We start from the raw sequence: 18,414 nt of genomic DNA on the forward strand, positions 1-18,414 counted from the left end.
TTAAATAAGAGCTCAACTACACCTCGATAACACCTCAGATTCAAGTGTTATACAATACCCCAAGCAGACCGCTTATGTACAAAGCCAAAGTCTTTTACACACTGAAGTGTGCTGTATCTGTTGATATTGCTAATGTGCAGTCTTGAATTCAGTTGAGACTGATCAGGGAGACTGTGTAAAAATTAAGAACACATTTTCATTATGCTACTGCTTCAGGTTATCTGCTAATGAACTGAATGTTACAATTCTCCAAGCATTATTACTGATGAAGAATTATTAATATTTCAAATTTTTGTTAGATTTTCAAACATACATACATAGCAGAGGGCATTTTGTTAATATTCAACTTGTTAGTTCTCAGAGTTTTTCTATGTGCTTAGAATTATAAGTATTACTGAGAAACTTTATTTTTGAACAGGATGAGCCATGCATTATGGGCCAGGAGAGAAGCTTCCGAAAAAGAAAAGACACAGCGCTTTGCATCAAAGGAAAGAGTTTTACATCTACTTTGACATCCAAGCCTTGCCAGTGTTCAGAGAAAGACTTTAATTGGTGAGAGAATTTTCAGCCATCTTGATGTTGCTCTTGCTTTGTTCAGGATTTTATAAAAATGTCTTTTAAATGATAATGTTCTTTGAATTGATAGAAGAAAATCCATGTATACTTTGATGGCACCTGTATTGATTATTTTGGCTTCAGATGACGTTTTTGGAGTATTTATTCAAACTGTACCATGTATTGCATTGTTTGATTATTAAAGTCTTGCCAAATAGGATTGATAAACCTCTCCCCTGCTAAAAGAGGTAGAAAGAAATTGTGAACAGACAAGGAAGATGCTAAATATGAGGAAGGTGGGGGAAAAAACCTCACAGACCACAATTTCTATGTGGACTATTAGGAAAGGACTAATAAATGTTGAGCAGTTTGTGATCTCCTGAGTCCTTAATGAGCAGTCTCTAGGGGGACATCTTCATTCTAAATGTGCTTTTGTGGTAATTATTGAGTATGGATTGTTGAATGATGGTGGAAGTACTGTATGATATTGTCTTACTGGGTCTACATACCTGTTTTTTCATTACAATGCAGCTTAATTATTTATTGTTAACAATATAACAATAGCCCATTATTTATCCAAACCAGTTGCATAGCCATTGTTGAGCAGGTGCAGCACACAGTGACAGTGCCTTTCTGAACGCTTGTACTCTCCAACGATACATGTTTTGCTACCCTGTAAAACTACCTGAATGTATTCCAGTTGTATGGACTAATACATGTACTTTTCAGAACAAAAAAAAAAAACAGTACCTTACAGAGCCTTTCTGTGTTTACTTTGCAGTGAGGCATGTCACATTCTAATTAGGCAAATTACTGCATTGCGTCTTTCTCTTTAAGCCTAAAAAGTCATTGTAACGTGTGGCCTGAATTAACATAACAATACAAAACAAAATTGCTGAGCCTACACATGAGGATTAACAAAAGGTGTAATGTTTAAACAAACTCAATAATCTTCATTCACTGTCCTTCTCTATGGAATATGTTCAATTTATCCTTATATATTATTCTTAACTGAGGAGAGGTTTAGAGCACTAACAGAAATTTACAAATAAAATTTAAAAGTAAACAAAAACATATAACCATGTAACATTTACATACATGGGTATTCATGAGTATTCAGTTAGAGTGAAAAACATAACAATACATCAATGAGTAAGTAAACAGGAATGCAGAGCACCGTAACCTGTGGCTACAACTTAATCAAAGTCACGGTCACTCCAGCATGCATCAGATGATAGGAAACCAACACTTTGATCTGGATAACAGCTTTACTGGAGAAAATCAACCTTAGCGGGACATGCTTGATCTAGCCATTCCTCTTCAAGACATCCTATAGTATCATACTACACATGCTGAAACCCGTAGCTGTATGATATGCTGATTTAAAGTCATGTTCATAAATGTTGACGCCTAAACGTACAATACCATTGAGGTTCCACATTCCAAAACCTGAAGTAATACTTGTTTAAGACAAAAAAGCTAAATCTTTACCTCCTTAGGTTCTCCCCTACTTAAATGTGTTATTCCCGCTGAAGAAGTCTTCATTTAATGCAGGTTTAGTCTTTGCCTGCTGCACTCTGATTAGTTCCTAGATTCACACTGACCTGCCCTGATGCAGAATGAAAAACAGCCAGGCTTCTTCTGTGCAGTACACTAATGTAGATTTAGGACTCAATGTAACAACATCACTACTTATCCATCCTTTGATCCATTTTCATAAGGTGGCATATTGTAAAAATGACTCAGTGGATTTAGTAAATGTGAATTCAGTTCAGTGGCAAAAAGTACTTGAAATGCAGAAATCAAAATATTTTACAAAGCTGATGTCTATACAGGATGTTACTGTGGGTTTCAGGATGTGTTTTTAGAGACAAGAAAGAAGAGCATAAACTGTCCATTTAAGTTATATAATGACTTTTTTTTTATAACTAGTGCAGCACCATAAAGAAGCAAGATTTGCAAAACACATCAGGCATTTACAACTACAGTATATATAAGAAAGTAACAGGCAGGAACTCACATCTGTATTACTGTATTTCTTTGAATGTAAGATAACACTTGTGGCCTGTAGGGGGCACTCGGCTCCTTAACACCCAACACAGAGAGACACAGACACAGGTTCAATAACACACAAGGCTTTTATTTCACTGTGCGAAACCCTTCCCAATTGTTTCCTACCTGCACAGCACACTTACAGAAGCACAAAGCAGCATAGTCTGCAGCCGTTTGCCTGTGTCTTCTCTGTCTTGTCTTTTCTTCCCACTCTCTTCTCTCTGCCTGATTTACTCTGTCACCAGCACTTTAATGATGACTTAATAAATTCTGAGATGATTCTGCACTTATGGGGTTTATTGATAAAGGGGAAGAGGCAGAGTATAGGGGTCAGGTGGAGAACTTTGTTTCTTGATGCAAAGATAAGTTTCTGCATCTTAACATCAGCAAAATCCCAGAACTGGTAATTGACTTTCGCTGCAATAAAAAGCCTTTATGTCCAGTCAATATTCAGAGAGTGGATGTAAAGATGGTTTGCTACTACAAGTACTTGGGGTCCATATTAATGACAGGTTAGACTGGTCTTGTAACACAGAGGAACTATATAAGAAAGGGAAGAGCAGGCTCTTTTTTCTTAGGTGACTCAATTCATTTAATGTGGGTAGTGATATCCTTCACATCTTCTACAACTCTGTCATGGCCAGTGTGATTTTAGTGCTGTAGTGTGCTGAGCTGGTAACATCACTTCAAGAGAGGCCCAACGAATTAATAAGTGAATTAAGAGTGCAGGCTCAGTTATGGGCTACACTCTAGCCCCCATACAAGTAGTAGCAAAGGAGAAAATTAAAACAAAACTGAGTGCCATTATGAATAATGCTGCACATGCTCTTGCTGACACACTAACAGTGAGGACTTTCAGCCAACAATGTCTCAGCAGAAGTGTGTCAAGAAACGCTACTGGGGCTCCTTCATACCAACAGCAATACAACTGCCTAATACCGCACTGTGACTATAAAGTCAGAAGAGTTCTTTCTTTTTAATTTTTCTTCCTTTGTAGACATTCTGGTGTATATTCAGACCATAGTGCATGTGTTGTAAGAAAGGCACTATATAGGCACCTGACCCGACATAGATGGACATGGAGGCACGTGTAAAAACCAAGAAACATTTATTGTTCTTCACCTGTGGGGTACGTCTTCCCCGTAATCCCCACAGGCACAACACAGTCCTAATTATACAAATAAGCACTTCAAACACAGCACACTCTTCTGTTCCGGCACCACCACTCCTCCTCCAAGCTTCGTCCTCACCCACCTGACTCTGGCCAATGAGTGGTGGTCGCTGGCTTCTTTTATTAGGCACCCGGAAGGCACTCGGCTTCTGGGTATGGTGAAACTAGTGCCCAAAAGGGGCTAGCAGCTCCTGCTGCAGCACCCCCTGGCAGCGCCTGCAGAACCCAACAGGGCTGCACCAAACTCCAACTCCCATGAAGCCCTGCCGGAGTCCGAGGCACCGCAGCAACACAGAGAGGCTGCCGTCTAACGTTCAGGGGGAAATACTGGGTTTCCCATGCTTGCTCCTGTGGAACACATGCTGCAGGGGTGTTCTGGCCGGGCATGGGCCCCGGCCGCCCATCACAGTGTATATATACAGTGGTGTGAAAAACTATTTGCCCCCTTCCTGATTTCTTATTCTTTTGCATGTTTGTCACACAAAATGTTTCTGATCATCAAACACATTTAACCATTAGTCAAATATAACACAAGTAAACACAAAATGCAGTTTGTAAATGGTGGTTTTTATTATTTAGGGAGAAAAAAAAATCCAAACCTACATGGCCCTGTGTGAAAAAGTAATTGCCCCCTGAACCTAATAACTGGTTGGGCCACCCTTAGCAGCAATAACTGCAATCAAGCGTTTGCGATAACTTGCAATGAGTCTTTCACAGCGCTCTGGAGGAATTTTGGCCCACTCATCTTTGCAAAATTGTTGTAATTCAGCTTTATTTGAGGGTTTTCTAGCATGAACCGCCTTTTTAAGGTCATGCCATAGCATCTCAATTGGATTCAGGTCAGGACTTTGACTAGGCCACTCCAAAGTCTTCATTTTGTTTTTCTTCAGCCATTCAGAGGTGGATTTGCTGGTGTGTTTTGGGTCATTGTCCTGTTGCAGCACCCAAGATCGCTTCAGCTTGAGTTGACGAACAGATGGCCGGACATTCTCCTTCAGGATTTTTTGGTAGACAGTAGAATTCATGGTTCCATCTATCACAGCAAGCCTTCCAGGTCCTGAAGCAGCAAAACAACCCCAGACCATCACACTACCACCACCATATTTTACTGTTGGTATGATGTCTTTTTCTGAAATGCTGTGTTCCTTTTACGCCAGATGTAACGGGACATTTGCCTTCCAAAAAGTTCAACTTTTGACTCATCAGTCCACAAGGTATTTTCCCAAAAGTCTTGGCAATCATTGAGATGTTTCTTAGCAAAATTGAGACGAGCCCTAATGTTCTTTTTGCTTATCAGTGGTTTGCGTCTTGGAAATCTGCCATGCAGGCCGTTTTTGCCCAGTCTCTTTCTTATGGTGGAGTCGTGAATACTGACCTTAATTGAGGCAAGTGAGGCCTGCAGTTCTTTAGACGTTGTCCTGGGGTCTTTTGTGACCTCTCAGATGAGTCGTCTCTGCGCTCTTGGGGTAATTTTGGTCGGCCGGCCACTCCTGGGAAGGTTCACCACTGTTCCATGTTTTTGCCATTTGTGGATAATGGCTCTCACTGTGGTTCGCTGGAGTCCCAAAGCTTTAGAAATGGCTTTATAACCTTTACCAGACTGATAGATCTCAATTACTTCTGTTCTCATTTGTTCCTGAATTTCTTTGGATCTTGGCATGATGTCTAGCTTTTGAGGTGCTTTTGGTCTACTTCTCTGTGTCAGGCAGCTCCTATTTAAGTGATTTCTTGATTGAAACAGGTGTGGCAGTAATCAGGCCTGGGGGTGGCTACGGAAATTGAACTCAGGTGTGATACACCACAGTTAGGTTATTTTTTAACAAGGGGGCAATTACTTTTTCACACACGGCCATGTAGGTTTGGATTTTTTTTCTCCCTAAATAATAAAAACCATCATTTAAAAACTGCATTTTGTGTTTACTTGTGTTATATTTGACTAATGGTTAAATGTGTTTGATGATCAGAAACATTTTGTGTGACAAACATGCAAAAGAATAAGAAATCAGGAAGGGGGCAAATCACACCACTGTATTTATTTATATGTTGTATTTATTTATTTATTTAAAGTGCTTCTGTAAAAAGCCAAATGTCCTATCTCATGTTGAAATTAAATACAGTACATGTCAGAATCAGTTTGGATGTCGATTAGGAATCTAATTAATTATAATGCAATAAAGCAATAATTTAAAATCAAATTCAAAGTTCTCTCTCCCTCTTTTTTTCGATGTAGTGACTATGGATTTGAGCGTGCGGCCAGCCTTAAGGCTGAAGGAGATCGATGCTTTGCTGACTTCTGGCATGACCCTGATTCTCCTCCTGATGATTGTGTGATTGGCCAGAGCTATGCATCAAGCACAGGGTGAGTATGAGATACAATATCCACACTGGTCAGTACAAAGCTAAAAGTTGCAGATACTCAAAGTCATTCCGTGTAATCCATTTTTTGACTAATTTTTATAATAAGCCAATTATTACCCTCTTTAAGACAGGGTTTGCTCTGAAAGCTCTTATAAAACCGGCTGTCAAAAAGTCAACATGCAAACGTAGACACTCAGCTTCTGGGTGGCCTCTTAAAAGTAAAATCATTATAACTCAAAGAAAACCTTTTAAGGCTCAAGAAATAACAAAATGCATGCTACTTGTGCGGAAGTCAGGAAAAGTCTGAAATAATTGGTGACAAGGTAATGTGGACACGGTCAAATTACTTAACACATGTATAAATATACAATGGAACTAAACTCCATCTTGCCAGAGACATGAAAAAATAATAAAGTGAATAGCTAGCGTTCTTTCACCTTGGGTGGCAACTGACTTGCTGGCAAGTTAATTGGCTAAATATATCATCAAACTGTGCTCATTAATCCAGCCACAAATGTCTGCAGGATTACAGTTGGAAGTATCATAAAAATGATTTAGTTACAATGTTTTACAAACAAAATTTTTTTTGATATAGATAGAAGAAAAATTACTTAAATTAATAAACAGCCTAAATAGTCTTTTATGTTTGGCCATCTGTGGTGGGCTGGTGCCCTGCCCGGGATTTGTTTCCTGCCTTGCGCCCTGTGTACACTGGGATTGGCTCCAGCAGACCCCCGTGACCCTGTAGTTAGGATATAGCAGGTTGGAAAATGACTGACTGTTTGGCCATGACACTGTCACCTGAATCTGAATTTAAGAATGTTTTTAACATTAGAGATTCGGTCCTCAAGAAAAGTACTAAATAATAAAATACGCAAAACCCAATCCCACAGAAACAAAATAAAAATTGACAGCTCCATCATTTTCTTAGCTACCTTAGCTAGCTTTAGCTAGAAGCAAATAAAAGCCTCAAGAACAGCATGACATTATGATGTTGATTTATTTAGAGAATTTCTTCTGTCCATCCTTTCATCTTCTGAGCCTGCTACAGTACATCCAATGCATGGTCACGTTAAGATGAAATCTGCCCTGAAAATTGTTATTATAGGTAAATATGGAAAATATGCACAACAATAAATCAACTATTTACAAAATTTTGATCTGCAGTGCACCCCTCCATACACAAATTGCAATACATTTACATTTATTTGGTTGACACTTTTACCAAAGTAACATTTATTGTACAATTGGTTACATTCCTTTTGGTTTTCCAATTGGAGCACAGGCAGGTCAAGTGACTTGCTCAGGGTCAGTCATTGTCAATAACGGGATTTGGACCAACAACTGCAGGATTTAATGTCCAAGGCCTTAACCAATACACCACACTGTCTGCTACAACCCACTCACTAAATAAGTCACTAATACACCAACAGCAATTATACAATTGAGTAACACTTAAAAAAAATGATCCTCAAAAAAAATTGATAACACATTTGCCTCTTAATGTTCTTTACTTTACTTGAGTACTTGAGTCTAGCAGAAATAAACACCCACGGTCACTTGTCATAGGTAAACCAGCCCTCTCCCAAGTTCATTATTGAAAGAGAAGGGTTCCCAAATGCATCCATATGCTCTTCTTCCATCCATCCATTTTCCAACCCGCTGAATCCGAACACAGGGTCACGGGGGTCTGCTGGAGCCAATCCCAGCCAACACAGGGCACAAGGCAGGGAACCAATCCCGGGCAGGGTGCCAACCCACCGCAGGACACACACAAACACACCCACACACCAAGCACGCACTAGGGCCAATTTAGGATTGCCAATCCACCTAACCTGCATGTCTTTGGACTGTGGGAGGAAACCGGAGCGCCCGGAGGAAACCCACGCAGACACGGGGAGAACATGCAAACTCCACGCAGGGTGGACCCGGGAAGCGAACCCGGGTCTCCTAACTGCGAGGCAGCAGTGCTACCACTGCGCCACCGTGCCGCCCTATGCTCTTCTTCTTTTGTGAAAATGAACTCAGGTTCATCCAATGGCTTCCTGTAGGTGGTGTATTTTCTTGAATCCCATCAACTTCCTTCACTCTCTCTCTGGCGCTGTTGTCTTTTTATTACATAACCCTTTTATCCTTTTTAGGCAGGCGTGGTCAGACCCCTCCACCTTTTTGACTCTAATTGGGCTTCTGAGTCAGGTGCCCCTTCCAAGGTAGTCCACAGGTTTGCACTTCCACTTCAGAATGATTTATACATGACTTAAAGATCAATTAAATGTATGGACCGACACTGACACCAAATGACATGACAAGTGTTACACAGACACTCTTCCAGGGATGAAACCCATGCAATAACCTTGGAGTGAATGGCAGAACTGTAGACAACAGGTACCTGTGGCAATCAAGATTAGAACATTAGAACAATCTAGATGAGAACAGGCCATTCAGCCCAACACAGCTTGCCAGTCCTATCCACTTACAGTAAGTCTTCTAATAAAACATCATGTCTAGTTTTGAAAGTCCCCAAAATCTTACTGTCTGCCATGCTGCTTGGTAGCTTATTGTCTTGTCAATGGTTCTCTGTGTAAAGAAAAACTTCCTAATGTTTGTGTGAAATTTACCACAGTTTCAAACTGTGTTCCCGTGTTCTTGATGAACTCATTTTAAAATAACAGTCTTGATCCGCTGTACTAAATCCCAACATAATTGTAAACACTTCAATCATATCTCTTCTTAATCTTCTTTAGCTTAAACTGAAAATGCTCAGCTCTTTTAATCTTTCTTCATAATTCATCCCCTTTAACCCTGGAATCAGCCTCGTCGCTCTTCTCTGGACCTATTCTAGTGCTGCTATGTCCTTTTTGTAGCCTGGAGACCAAAACTGCACACAGTACTCCAGTTGAGGCTTCACCAGCGCATTATAAGATTTCAGCATAACCTCCTTGGACTTGTCACTCTACACATCAGGGCGCTATATAACCTAACATTCTGTTAGCCTTCTTAATGGCTTCTGAACACTGTCTGGCAGTTGATAGTGTAGAGTCCACTATGACTCCTAAATCCTTCTCATAAGGTGTACTTTCGATTTTCAGACCGCCCATTGTGTATTCAAACCTAACATTTTTATTGCCTACATGTAATACTTTACATTTACTGACATTAAATTGCATGTGCCAAAAATCTGCCCAAGCCTGTGTGCTGTCCAAATCCTTCGCTAATGATTTAATGGATTCCAAATTATCTGCTAATCCACCTATCTTTGTATCATCTACAAACTTAACCAGCTTGTTAATTATATTCCTATCTAAATAATTTATATATATTAAAAATAGCAGCATCCATAGCACTGACCCCTGTGGAATACCAATTAGCCAATTCTAATAAGGTTCCTCACTCCATCATCCTCTGCTTCCTGTGTCTGAAACAATTCTGGACCCATCTAAAAACATCACCCTGAACGTCAACTTCTTTAAGTTTGATGCCCAACCTCTCATGTGGCACCTTATCAAATGCTTTCTGAAAGTCAAGATACAAAATATCATGTGCTCCACTTTGATCATATCCTTTTGTTGCTTCCTCATAGAATTCCAGCATGTTAGTAAAACATGACCTCCTTATTCTGAACCTATGCCAGCTGTTCAGAAATACTCCTGTACTTGCCATGTGCTGCTCAATCTTACCTATAATTATTCCTTCCATTAATTTTCCTGTGATGCTTTTTAAACTTACTGGCCTATAATAGCTTGAATCTGCCAGGTCACCCTTATCCCTATAATGGGATAATATTTGCCATTTCCTATCCTTTGGAATCTCCGCAGTGTGCAATGACTTCCTAAAAATATGTCTCAAGGGTTTATATATATGTACTTGCTAGCCTCCTTAAGAACTCGAGGGTAAATATTATCTGATCCTGGTGATTTGTTTGATTTCAGCCTATTTAATCTGAGCAGTACTTCTCCTTCTACAATTTCCAAATCCTTCTGTACCTCATTAGCAGTCCCGTTTACCGCTGGAAGGTTGCGTGTCTCACTTGTGAAGACCTCAGAAAAATCCAAGTGTAGAGCGTCTGCTATTTCACTGTCTGTATCTTTTAATTTCCCTTCACTATTCCTGATGCACTTCACTTCCTCCTTGACTGTTCTTTTACTACTTCTTTTATTAACCCACTGTGGCGTTTTCTTTTTTAATTTCTTATTAATTCCAAATTTAGATATGTGCCCATCCTGCATTGCCTGTAAAATATTTTTAAACCTGTTCCACTGCTCCTCGACTGTCTCCACACTTAAAAGCTTATCCCAGTCTATCCTCCTTAGATTTTGATGCATCTGCTCAAAATTCACCCTACCAAAGGTAAACATAAGAGTTTCAGTCTTTGCATCTGAACTACTGCAAAACACTGAGGACTGTATTATATTATGGTCACTTGACTCTAGTGGTTTGATCACCACTTCACCCTCAATTCTATTCTGATTATTACAAAATACTAAATGCAGACAGGCTTCACTCCGCATTGGTGCTTTAACGTACTGTGTTAAAAAACAGTCACTAATTATTTCTAAAAAGTCCTGTTCTTGTGCTCTGCCATTTGCAAGGTTATCCCAGTTAATATTTGGATAGTTAAAGTCCCCCATAACTATAATATCTCCCTGTAAACTTGCCTTTTTGATATTACTAAAAAGATGTGTGTTGAAATTACTGTCTGCATTTGGTGGTGTATAACATACTCCTAAAATAAGACCTCTTTCCCTAATGCTTTCCAGGCAAAGCCACAAGTCCTCACTAAGACGGGGATCATTGTCCAACTGAAGATGACTTGTGTTTAAATTCTGTTTGACAAAAACAGCATCCCCACCTCCTTATCTGTTCTGTCTATCCTCCCTAAAAATATGTATTCCTCTATGTTATACTCATCCCCATCTTTGTTATTTAGCCAGGTTACATTATTGCTATAATATCATAATTATGCTCTGCTACATACAACTCCAACTCACTTATCTTATTTTTGATTCTTCTAGCAATTAGGCAAGCTATATTTAATGTGTTACTCCTTTTACACTTAAACGTTAGAATATACATTACTACGCATTTTTATTTTTACACTCTTGTTTGTTTGTTCCTCCATGTATAGTTCTAAACCTGTGTCCTAAACTCTCTGCCCCTTCATTCCCTATTTTAAACAATCCTCGACTAGCCTACTCATACACCTCCCCAATATATTGGTGCCCCTCTGGTTCAGATGTAATCCGTTGTGGTAGAGCAGGTCTCATATATTTTCTAAAAGGAGTCCCAATGATGCCACATAAACTGATACCCTTCTACCATGCACGAAGATTTGAGCCATTTGTTAAGCCTTCTAATCTCCTCAGTCTCACCTGGACTGGTGTGTGGCATAGGCAGACCTTCAGAGAAGACTACCTTCTCAGTTCTGCTCCTCAGCCTGGCACCTAACTCTTTGAATTTGGATCGCAGAATTGACAGACCACCCTTATGTATGTCATTTGTTCCAACATGGACAATGACAACTGGATCCACCCCTGCTCTGGCCATGAGCCTATCCACCCTTCAGGGAGGTCTCCCACCTGTTCACCTGGAAGGCAACACACCATGCAAGATTCTCTGTCTCTGGAGCAAACCTTCACTTCAGTCCCCCTAACTATCACTGCCTCTCTCTTTCTTGAACTGGTTTTGAGGTGGCCTGTTGGGGTTCCTCATCCCTGCCTACCACTTCACAATCATCAGACACTGTCCAGCTCCACAAAGACCTGAAAATGGTTTGACACTTCCAATTCTGGGGTTGATCCGCCAGACAGTGTGCACCCTTTATCTTGTGCCTTGTGACCGTGAACCACTATCTCTACCTGTGTGGTCTGGAATCTCCTCCTGGGCCACCTTAGTGGTGCACACTATCTCCCTAAAGGACACCTGGGCTAGGTCTGCCAATTCTCTACTACAGCACAGGCCAGCCAACTCCTCCTCCAGTCCAGTGACTCTGAGCTCGAGGTGCTGGGTCAGCTGGCATTTCCTGCACATGTAGCCCTCTTATAAGACTGGCTTCTCTAAGTCATCATCTAAAAAGTCCAACATCCAACAGGATTTGCATTTCACTGGCCACATTATTAAAATTTGATTTAGGATTATTAAAACTGCCTTAACTTTTTATCTTTTTTTAATAAAATTAAATGATTTAACTTAAATGGTTAAACAAAAAAAAATTAAGATATTAGATTATAGAATTGCTACAGCTGTTTTACACCTACTACAGCCCTTGAGCTCCTGTAATATTCTCCTTCTCAACTGCCTGCTGTTTGTCCTTCTATGTAGTTAACTTTACTTTACTCTGTCTGTTCTCCTACCTTTGCGCTCCTCTTATTCCTTACTTAAAAGCTCTCCTCTCCCACTGTTTGAATTCCCCTGTATTAATGAACCCTTACACTGTCACCAACTTAACTGTTCTAAATCCGGACCACTTAGAACTGTTCAATCTGAAAAAAATAAATAAATAAAACTTACTCAGTGAATATCTGCTGCTAGTTTATTTCTTACTGTCTTATCTGCTCCTACAGCCCCTTGTACGTGATCGGGCGTCTTAACATTGGACGCTTTCCTACGCATAGCTAAGCCTTCCCCTTTATTGCTTTGAAGATAGCCACTGCTTTAAATGTTTCTGTTACTTATTAACTACTGTATTTATTGCTATGCTCTGGTTACTTACTTACAAATGCCAATATGCTTTCTGCCTTGCCTCTTCAAAGCTAGTTCAAATACAAATAACAAGTACACTTACAAGTATAGGTAACTTTTCCAAGCACACCCCCAAAACACCCAGCTATTTTTGCTCCTGTGTAGGTGAAAAAAAAGCAAAAAAACTCTCTAAAGGGAAAAAAATTTTAAAAAATTCATACAACTCAAAGTGCTGTGTTGTGCCATGGATGAGTCACCAGGATGTCAAAGTACTGCATATGTTATAAAGGCAATTGTGGTCAGTGCTTGTGTCAACAGGTGCTGGATGACATCCTGGGAAAGGATGCCAGAAGGGAACCAGTGGTCTGACAGGTATTCCAGAAGCCAACAGAGGGGGCTCTGGGTAGTTGACTCCAGGGGTCTTGTTGGGCTGTGTCTGGTCCTGAAGTGCTTCAGACAAAACAGGAAGAGACCTCAGATATCCTCCTGGGATCAGACTTAAAAGAAACCAGCAGCCATAGCTCCAGTAAACCTGTTGGGTGGATAGTGGAGAAGAATTCAGCTGGCAGGGGAAAGACTGGTGCAGGAAAGAAAACGAAAGGTAGAAGGAATAGCCAGGGAGAGATGTGAAGGGAATTTTCATTTATCCCATTATGTTTGTACTTTTTCCCTCCAAATCCCTGTAACCTTTCCTATTATTTCTTTTTAGTTGTAATATGCCCTTTCTTATTTTGTTGGTTTCCTTTGTGTTCTTTAGGGTTTGAGCATCACAAGAGCAGCCCTCAGGCCCCAATATTAAATTAGTGTAATCCTGCTAGAATGAGATGGGTTAAATATTGATATCTGCAATGGGTATTTAATGTGTTGGCAATCTTTAGTCCTTAGGGGGTTTAATTCATCTCATAAGTTTCTTTATCCTGTCTTCATTATCTTACATATCACTTAAGCAGCAAATTAATTTGATAGTAATTGTAATTATTAAATGGGATTTGTGTCCAATAGTAAAACCAGCATAAACCTACTGCAGAGCATGTACAAGAATGAATAACATTCAACAAGTTATTTAGTTTATTAAAGATCTTTATTGCACATTATATCAGTAAGAGACCATAAAGAAATGTTATGTCTGAATTTCTCAGCCAGTAGAAAAAGTATAATACATAAACAGATCTTAACTCATTTATATACTGGATGCCTAATATTATATTTGCCTTTACATGCTGTTCCATTTGTGACTTTTATCTTCACTAATCTGTGGTCAATTATAAGCCTGGGATCTTTAAATCACTGTGGTCATGGCAACAAGACACATTGCACCATTGCTATGGTCCTTCAGTGACTAGCACTCTGTTCATGATTGGTTCCACCCTCGTGCTCAGTGCTGCTAGTATAGACCTCAGCTTTACGTAACCCCAAATATGGATGAAGTGCATTCAAGTACAGGGTGGGTGAATGTGTGTTTTCTTATACAATGGGACCCTAGAACTTACTTTGTAACAATTCAACAATTTAACTTTTCCATTCAATAATTTTTTTTCTTTGTCTGGACGGCTGAAATGAGTTTCCTCCGCAGGGTGTCTGGGCTCTCCCTTAAAGATAGGGTGAGAAGCTCAGTCATCCGGGAGGGGCTCAGAGTAGAGCCGCTGCTTCTCCGCATCGAGAGGAGTCAGATGAGGTGGCTCGGGCATCTGATCAGGATGCCTCCTGGACACCTCCCTGGTGAGGTGTTCCGGGCACGTCTAACCCGGGAGGAGGCCCCGGGGAAGACCCAGGACACGCTGGAGGGACTATGTCTCTCGGCTGGCCTGGGAACACCTTGGGATTCTCCCGGAAGAGCTAAAAGAAGTGGCCGGGGAGAGGGAAGTCTGGGCATCTCTGCTCAAGCTGCTGCCCCCGCGACCCGACCTCAGATAAACGAAAGAGGATGGATGGATGGATGGATGTCTGGACGGAGACTTTTCTTATAGTGCATTTAGCCTTTAAACTGCTTGCTTTATTTTCTTGTTTGTCGTAAAACTTAAAGTCAAAACCCTCATTAGGTTAAAATATCCCATCATATATAGTCATTCATTCCCATAGTGGCTGAGTGTTATATATAATAGTGGCTTAGTGCTGCCCTCTCACAGGTCCAGCATCCTGGGTTCAGATCTTGTGCCTACTGTTGTTTGTGTAAAATTTGCATGCTCTTCCCATGACTGCTTCGAATTTTTCTACAGGTACTCTGTTTGTCATCCTACATCCTCAAACTTCTGAGTGTTGGGAAAATTTGTGATTTCTAAAGTAGCCCTGTGTATATGTGTGTGTGAGAGGACCCTCCATAGGACTGGCTTTCTGTCCAAGGCTGGTTTCTTGCATTGTGTCCAGTGTTGCTGAGGAAGGTTTCAGCCCACCCTCAATTTTGAACTGGATTAAATAGGATTGCACAATGTTATATTACACTAGCTGTGTAAGCATATGCTGTAAAAAGCCCAGGCTCCTAGAAACTATTGAAATTGTCAGAAAAAAAAATTGAAATGCAGAGACGTGAGGTAATTGAAAGGAACTATTCTGGGCAAGGGTTGAGGATCTGTCTCTAATGTTGTCCCACTGGCCCAGTTAAGTAGGCACTCATGATATTATTTTCATTGTTCACGCAGGCTTTACATTCAATGTCATACACCTTAAAAAACTCCACAGTAAACGACATTCCGTATAAAAACCTTATCTTTAATCAAGTTGCCCTGAATTGAGTATTGTTATACTTTTACTTTGCATTTGTCTCACTGTGGAGAACAGCACATATAATTGTCCATGCCCAAAAACTGGTTCCAGAAAATAAATTCCAATGCGATCCAATGTTTGACCTTGTAACTTATTAATAGTCATTGGAAAGGCTGGGTTTATGGGAAACTATTGCCATTTCAATCTGAAAGGCAATCCAGATTCAGATGGACATAAATCGATTTGAGGAATCAACACCGTATCACTTTCAGCTGATCAAGTAAGAACTTCCCCTTGAATTACATTTTGTTTCACATCTGTAATAACTAACCAAGTTCTGTTACACAGTCCACACTTTGTATTTAGTTTTCGAAGGAGCATGTACATCCTGCTGTCAATGGAAAACTATGATTTGGCATTCCGGACAGTATAATGCTATTCAAAAACTCCACGGAAAAGTTGTGTCTTTCCTGGTCATCATCAGTTACAATGGAGTCATCACTTAGATAAGTAACATACTCACCATCAATGATGTCAATTACTTAATTGTTAAGTCGTTCAATGACATCATTTTTTGGGCACAGAATGGCTTGCTTGGCAAAGGACTGTGCCATGTCGTTAGTGATTCTGTGTCCAAATATTTCATTAACAATGGAACCATGGCATATCATGGATTCTGGCACTTCAGTCAATCAATCGCATTGCTTGTGCATTAGCGGCTAAGCAAGTTTCTCTTTCCTCAGAGGTTTCGTTTTGCCGATGTGCTCACCTCACTTGTGTGTTAGCGGCTAAACAAGATCATTGGATCATTATCATTGGATGCAGAAAAAGCATTTGATATGATTGAATGGAACTACCTTTTCACTTCATTGGAGAAATTTGGGTTTGGCCCAAACATTTGTGCATGGATCAAATTACAAACAATCGAGATTAAATCACTTAGAGACCTGTACACAGACAACATCTTGACATCCTGCAAACAATTACACTCAAATTAGCATTCCAGCAACACATTTCTTTCACTACCTCCAAATCAGAAACTTTGATAAACAAAGCCTGCCCAATTTTCCTCACCTCCCATCTACTTCTATTCCGGAAAAAATATTTATCAATCTGGAGGACTCAGACAGCATTTCTTTAATATATAAAAACATTTTACAGTCCCTCCCTTTCAAAGATCCAAGAGTACAGAGGGAAAAGGATCTCTCACTCAACATCTCAGAAAAGGAGTGGACAGTAGCAATGCAAAGAATTCACTTGAGCTCCATATGCACAAAGCATACAATTATTCAACTTAACATTATCTATCGAGCACATCTGTCTCGTTTAAAATTGTTCAAAATGTTTCCAGGGCAAGATCCAACTTGCGAACGTTGCAGTCAAGTTCCAGCCTCATAGGGCCATATGTTTTGAATATTTAAATGCCTATCAGACAGCCTTGATGTCACAATCCCTCCTAACCCACTAACAGCTGTGTTTGGTGTACTCCCAGATGGGCTTAAAATGGAGGACAAACAAACTGTATTCGCCTTTACTTCATTATTGGCACATATACTTATTTTGCTCATATGGAAGAATCCTAACTCACCTCTTTTAAGCCAGTGGATAACTGATGTTTTATACTATTTGAAACTTGAAAAAATCTAATTCTCACTTAGAGGATCTGTACAAAACTTTTTTTAAAACCTGGCAGGGCCTAATCAATAATATCTATCTATCTATCTATCTATCTATCTATCTATCTATCTATCTATCTATCTATTGTGGGGAACAGCCCGGACACAGACAGGTAGACACGATGGTTTCACCCAACACACGTTTATTAATCATATTTACAGTGCACAGACCCAGTGCCGCAGCACCAATCACCCCTCAAGTCCTTGGCCACACGCACAATGCCTTCTCTGTCTCTGGTCCGCCTCCACTCCTCTCTACCAAGCTTCATCCTTCTTCCACCCAACTCTTGCCCCAGACTGGAGGGAGGTGGCCTCTCTTATACACCCTGGATGGACTCCAGGTGCATCCCAATGAGCTTCTGTGGCCACACCCCTGTGTGGCGGAAGCTCTGGCGGTGTATCCGGAAGTCCTCCAGGTGTCCCCAATACTCTTCCCCCCAGCACTTCCGGGTGTGGCGGAAGTACTGAGGTCCAGGGATCCCAAGGCATCGGGGTGCCCCCTGGCGGTGACCACGGGCCCCTACAGGGTAGAGCTTCCAAGCTCTGTACCCGTGGCTCCCAAAGCAACCAGGGCGGACGCCCCCTCATGTTCTGGAGGAGGCATGAGCCCTCCTCCGGTCCTCCTGGGCATCCCGGCCGGGTGACAATCCCAGCCAGGTGCCACAATATCTATCTATCTATTTTTCCTAATATTAAAGTTTTACTTTGTTGACCTAGTTCTCTTTCTCATGGGTGACAGTTGATTTGATTTGAACCTAATTTTGTAAATTTGACTTGCTTGTATGGATTTAAATTCAATAAAATGTTTAAAAAAATAAAAAGCTGGCATATACTAATCACTGCTGGTGTTTGCATTTTAAATGCTTACAGTGATTTCTTACGCTTCCCAAAGATCAGAGTAGCAGAAAAAATGTTGTTCTGAAATACTCACACCCTCTTGGCTTCGCTCTTTCTTCTGTTTAGGATCTGAAAGATGCAGTTACATGTAGACATCACAGAGCTTCTAAACTGACATATCTTAGAGATCAGATTTGTGCCTGTGTGGCATGGAGGATTTTGAAAAAGAAACATACAGTACAGTTACTAAAAAGACTGTACTCTTTAGGCTGGTGTCTGATATGAGCACAGGGCAGAGGAAATTCAGAAGAATTCTTCATGCAATATTAACTAAACCAGCAAATGATATGTAGTATATTCTGAATTGTATATATAATGCAAAGTTGA

At 40.4% G+C, this 18,414-nt stretch overlaps 1 protein-coding gene across 1 annotated transcript in view; it reads left to right on the plus strand.

Annotated features, from left to right (window-relative positions):
• The window catches only part of sorcs2 (sortilin-related VPS10 domain containing receptor 2), a 1,166,544-nt gene that overhangs the window by 1,110,130 nt on the left and 38,000 nt on the right, over nucleotides 1-18,414 (plus strand). Inside the window, exons 16-17 of the mRNA XM_028801884.2 lie at nucleotides 419-552; nucleotides 6,009-6,137. Coding sequence (XP_028657717.1) covers nucleotides 419-552; nucleotides 6,009-6,137 — 263 coding nt within the window. The remainder of the gene's footprint in view (nucleotides 1-418; nucleotides 553-6,008; nucleotides 6,138-18,414) is intronic.

The sequence above is a fragment of the Erpetoichthys calabaricus genome, chromosome 5 (genome assembly GCF_900747795.2).
Source record: "Erpetoichthys calabaricus chromosome 5, fErpCal1.3, whole genome shotgun sequence".
Taxonomy (NCBI): Eukaryota; Metazoa; Chordata; class Cladistia; order Polypteriformes; family Polypteridae; genus Erpetoichthys; species Erpetoichthys calabaricus.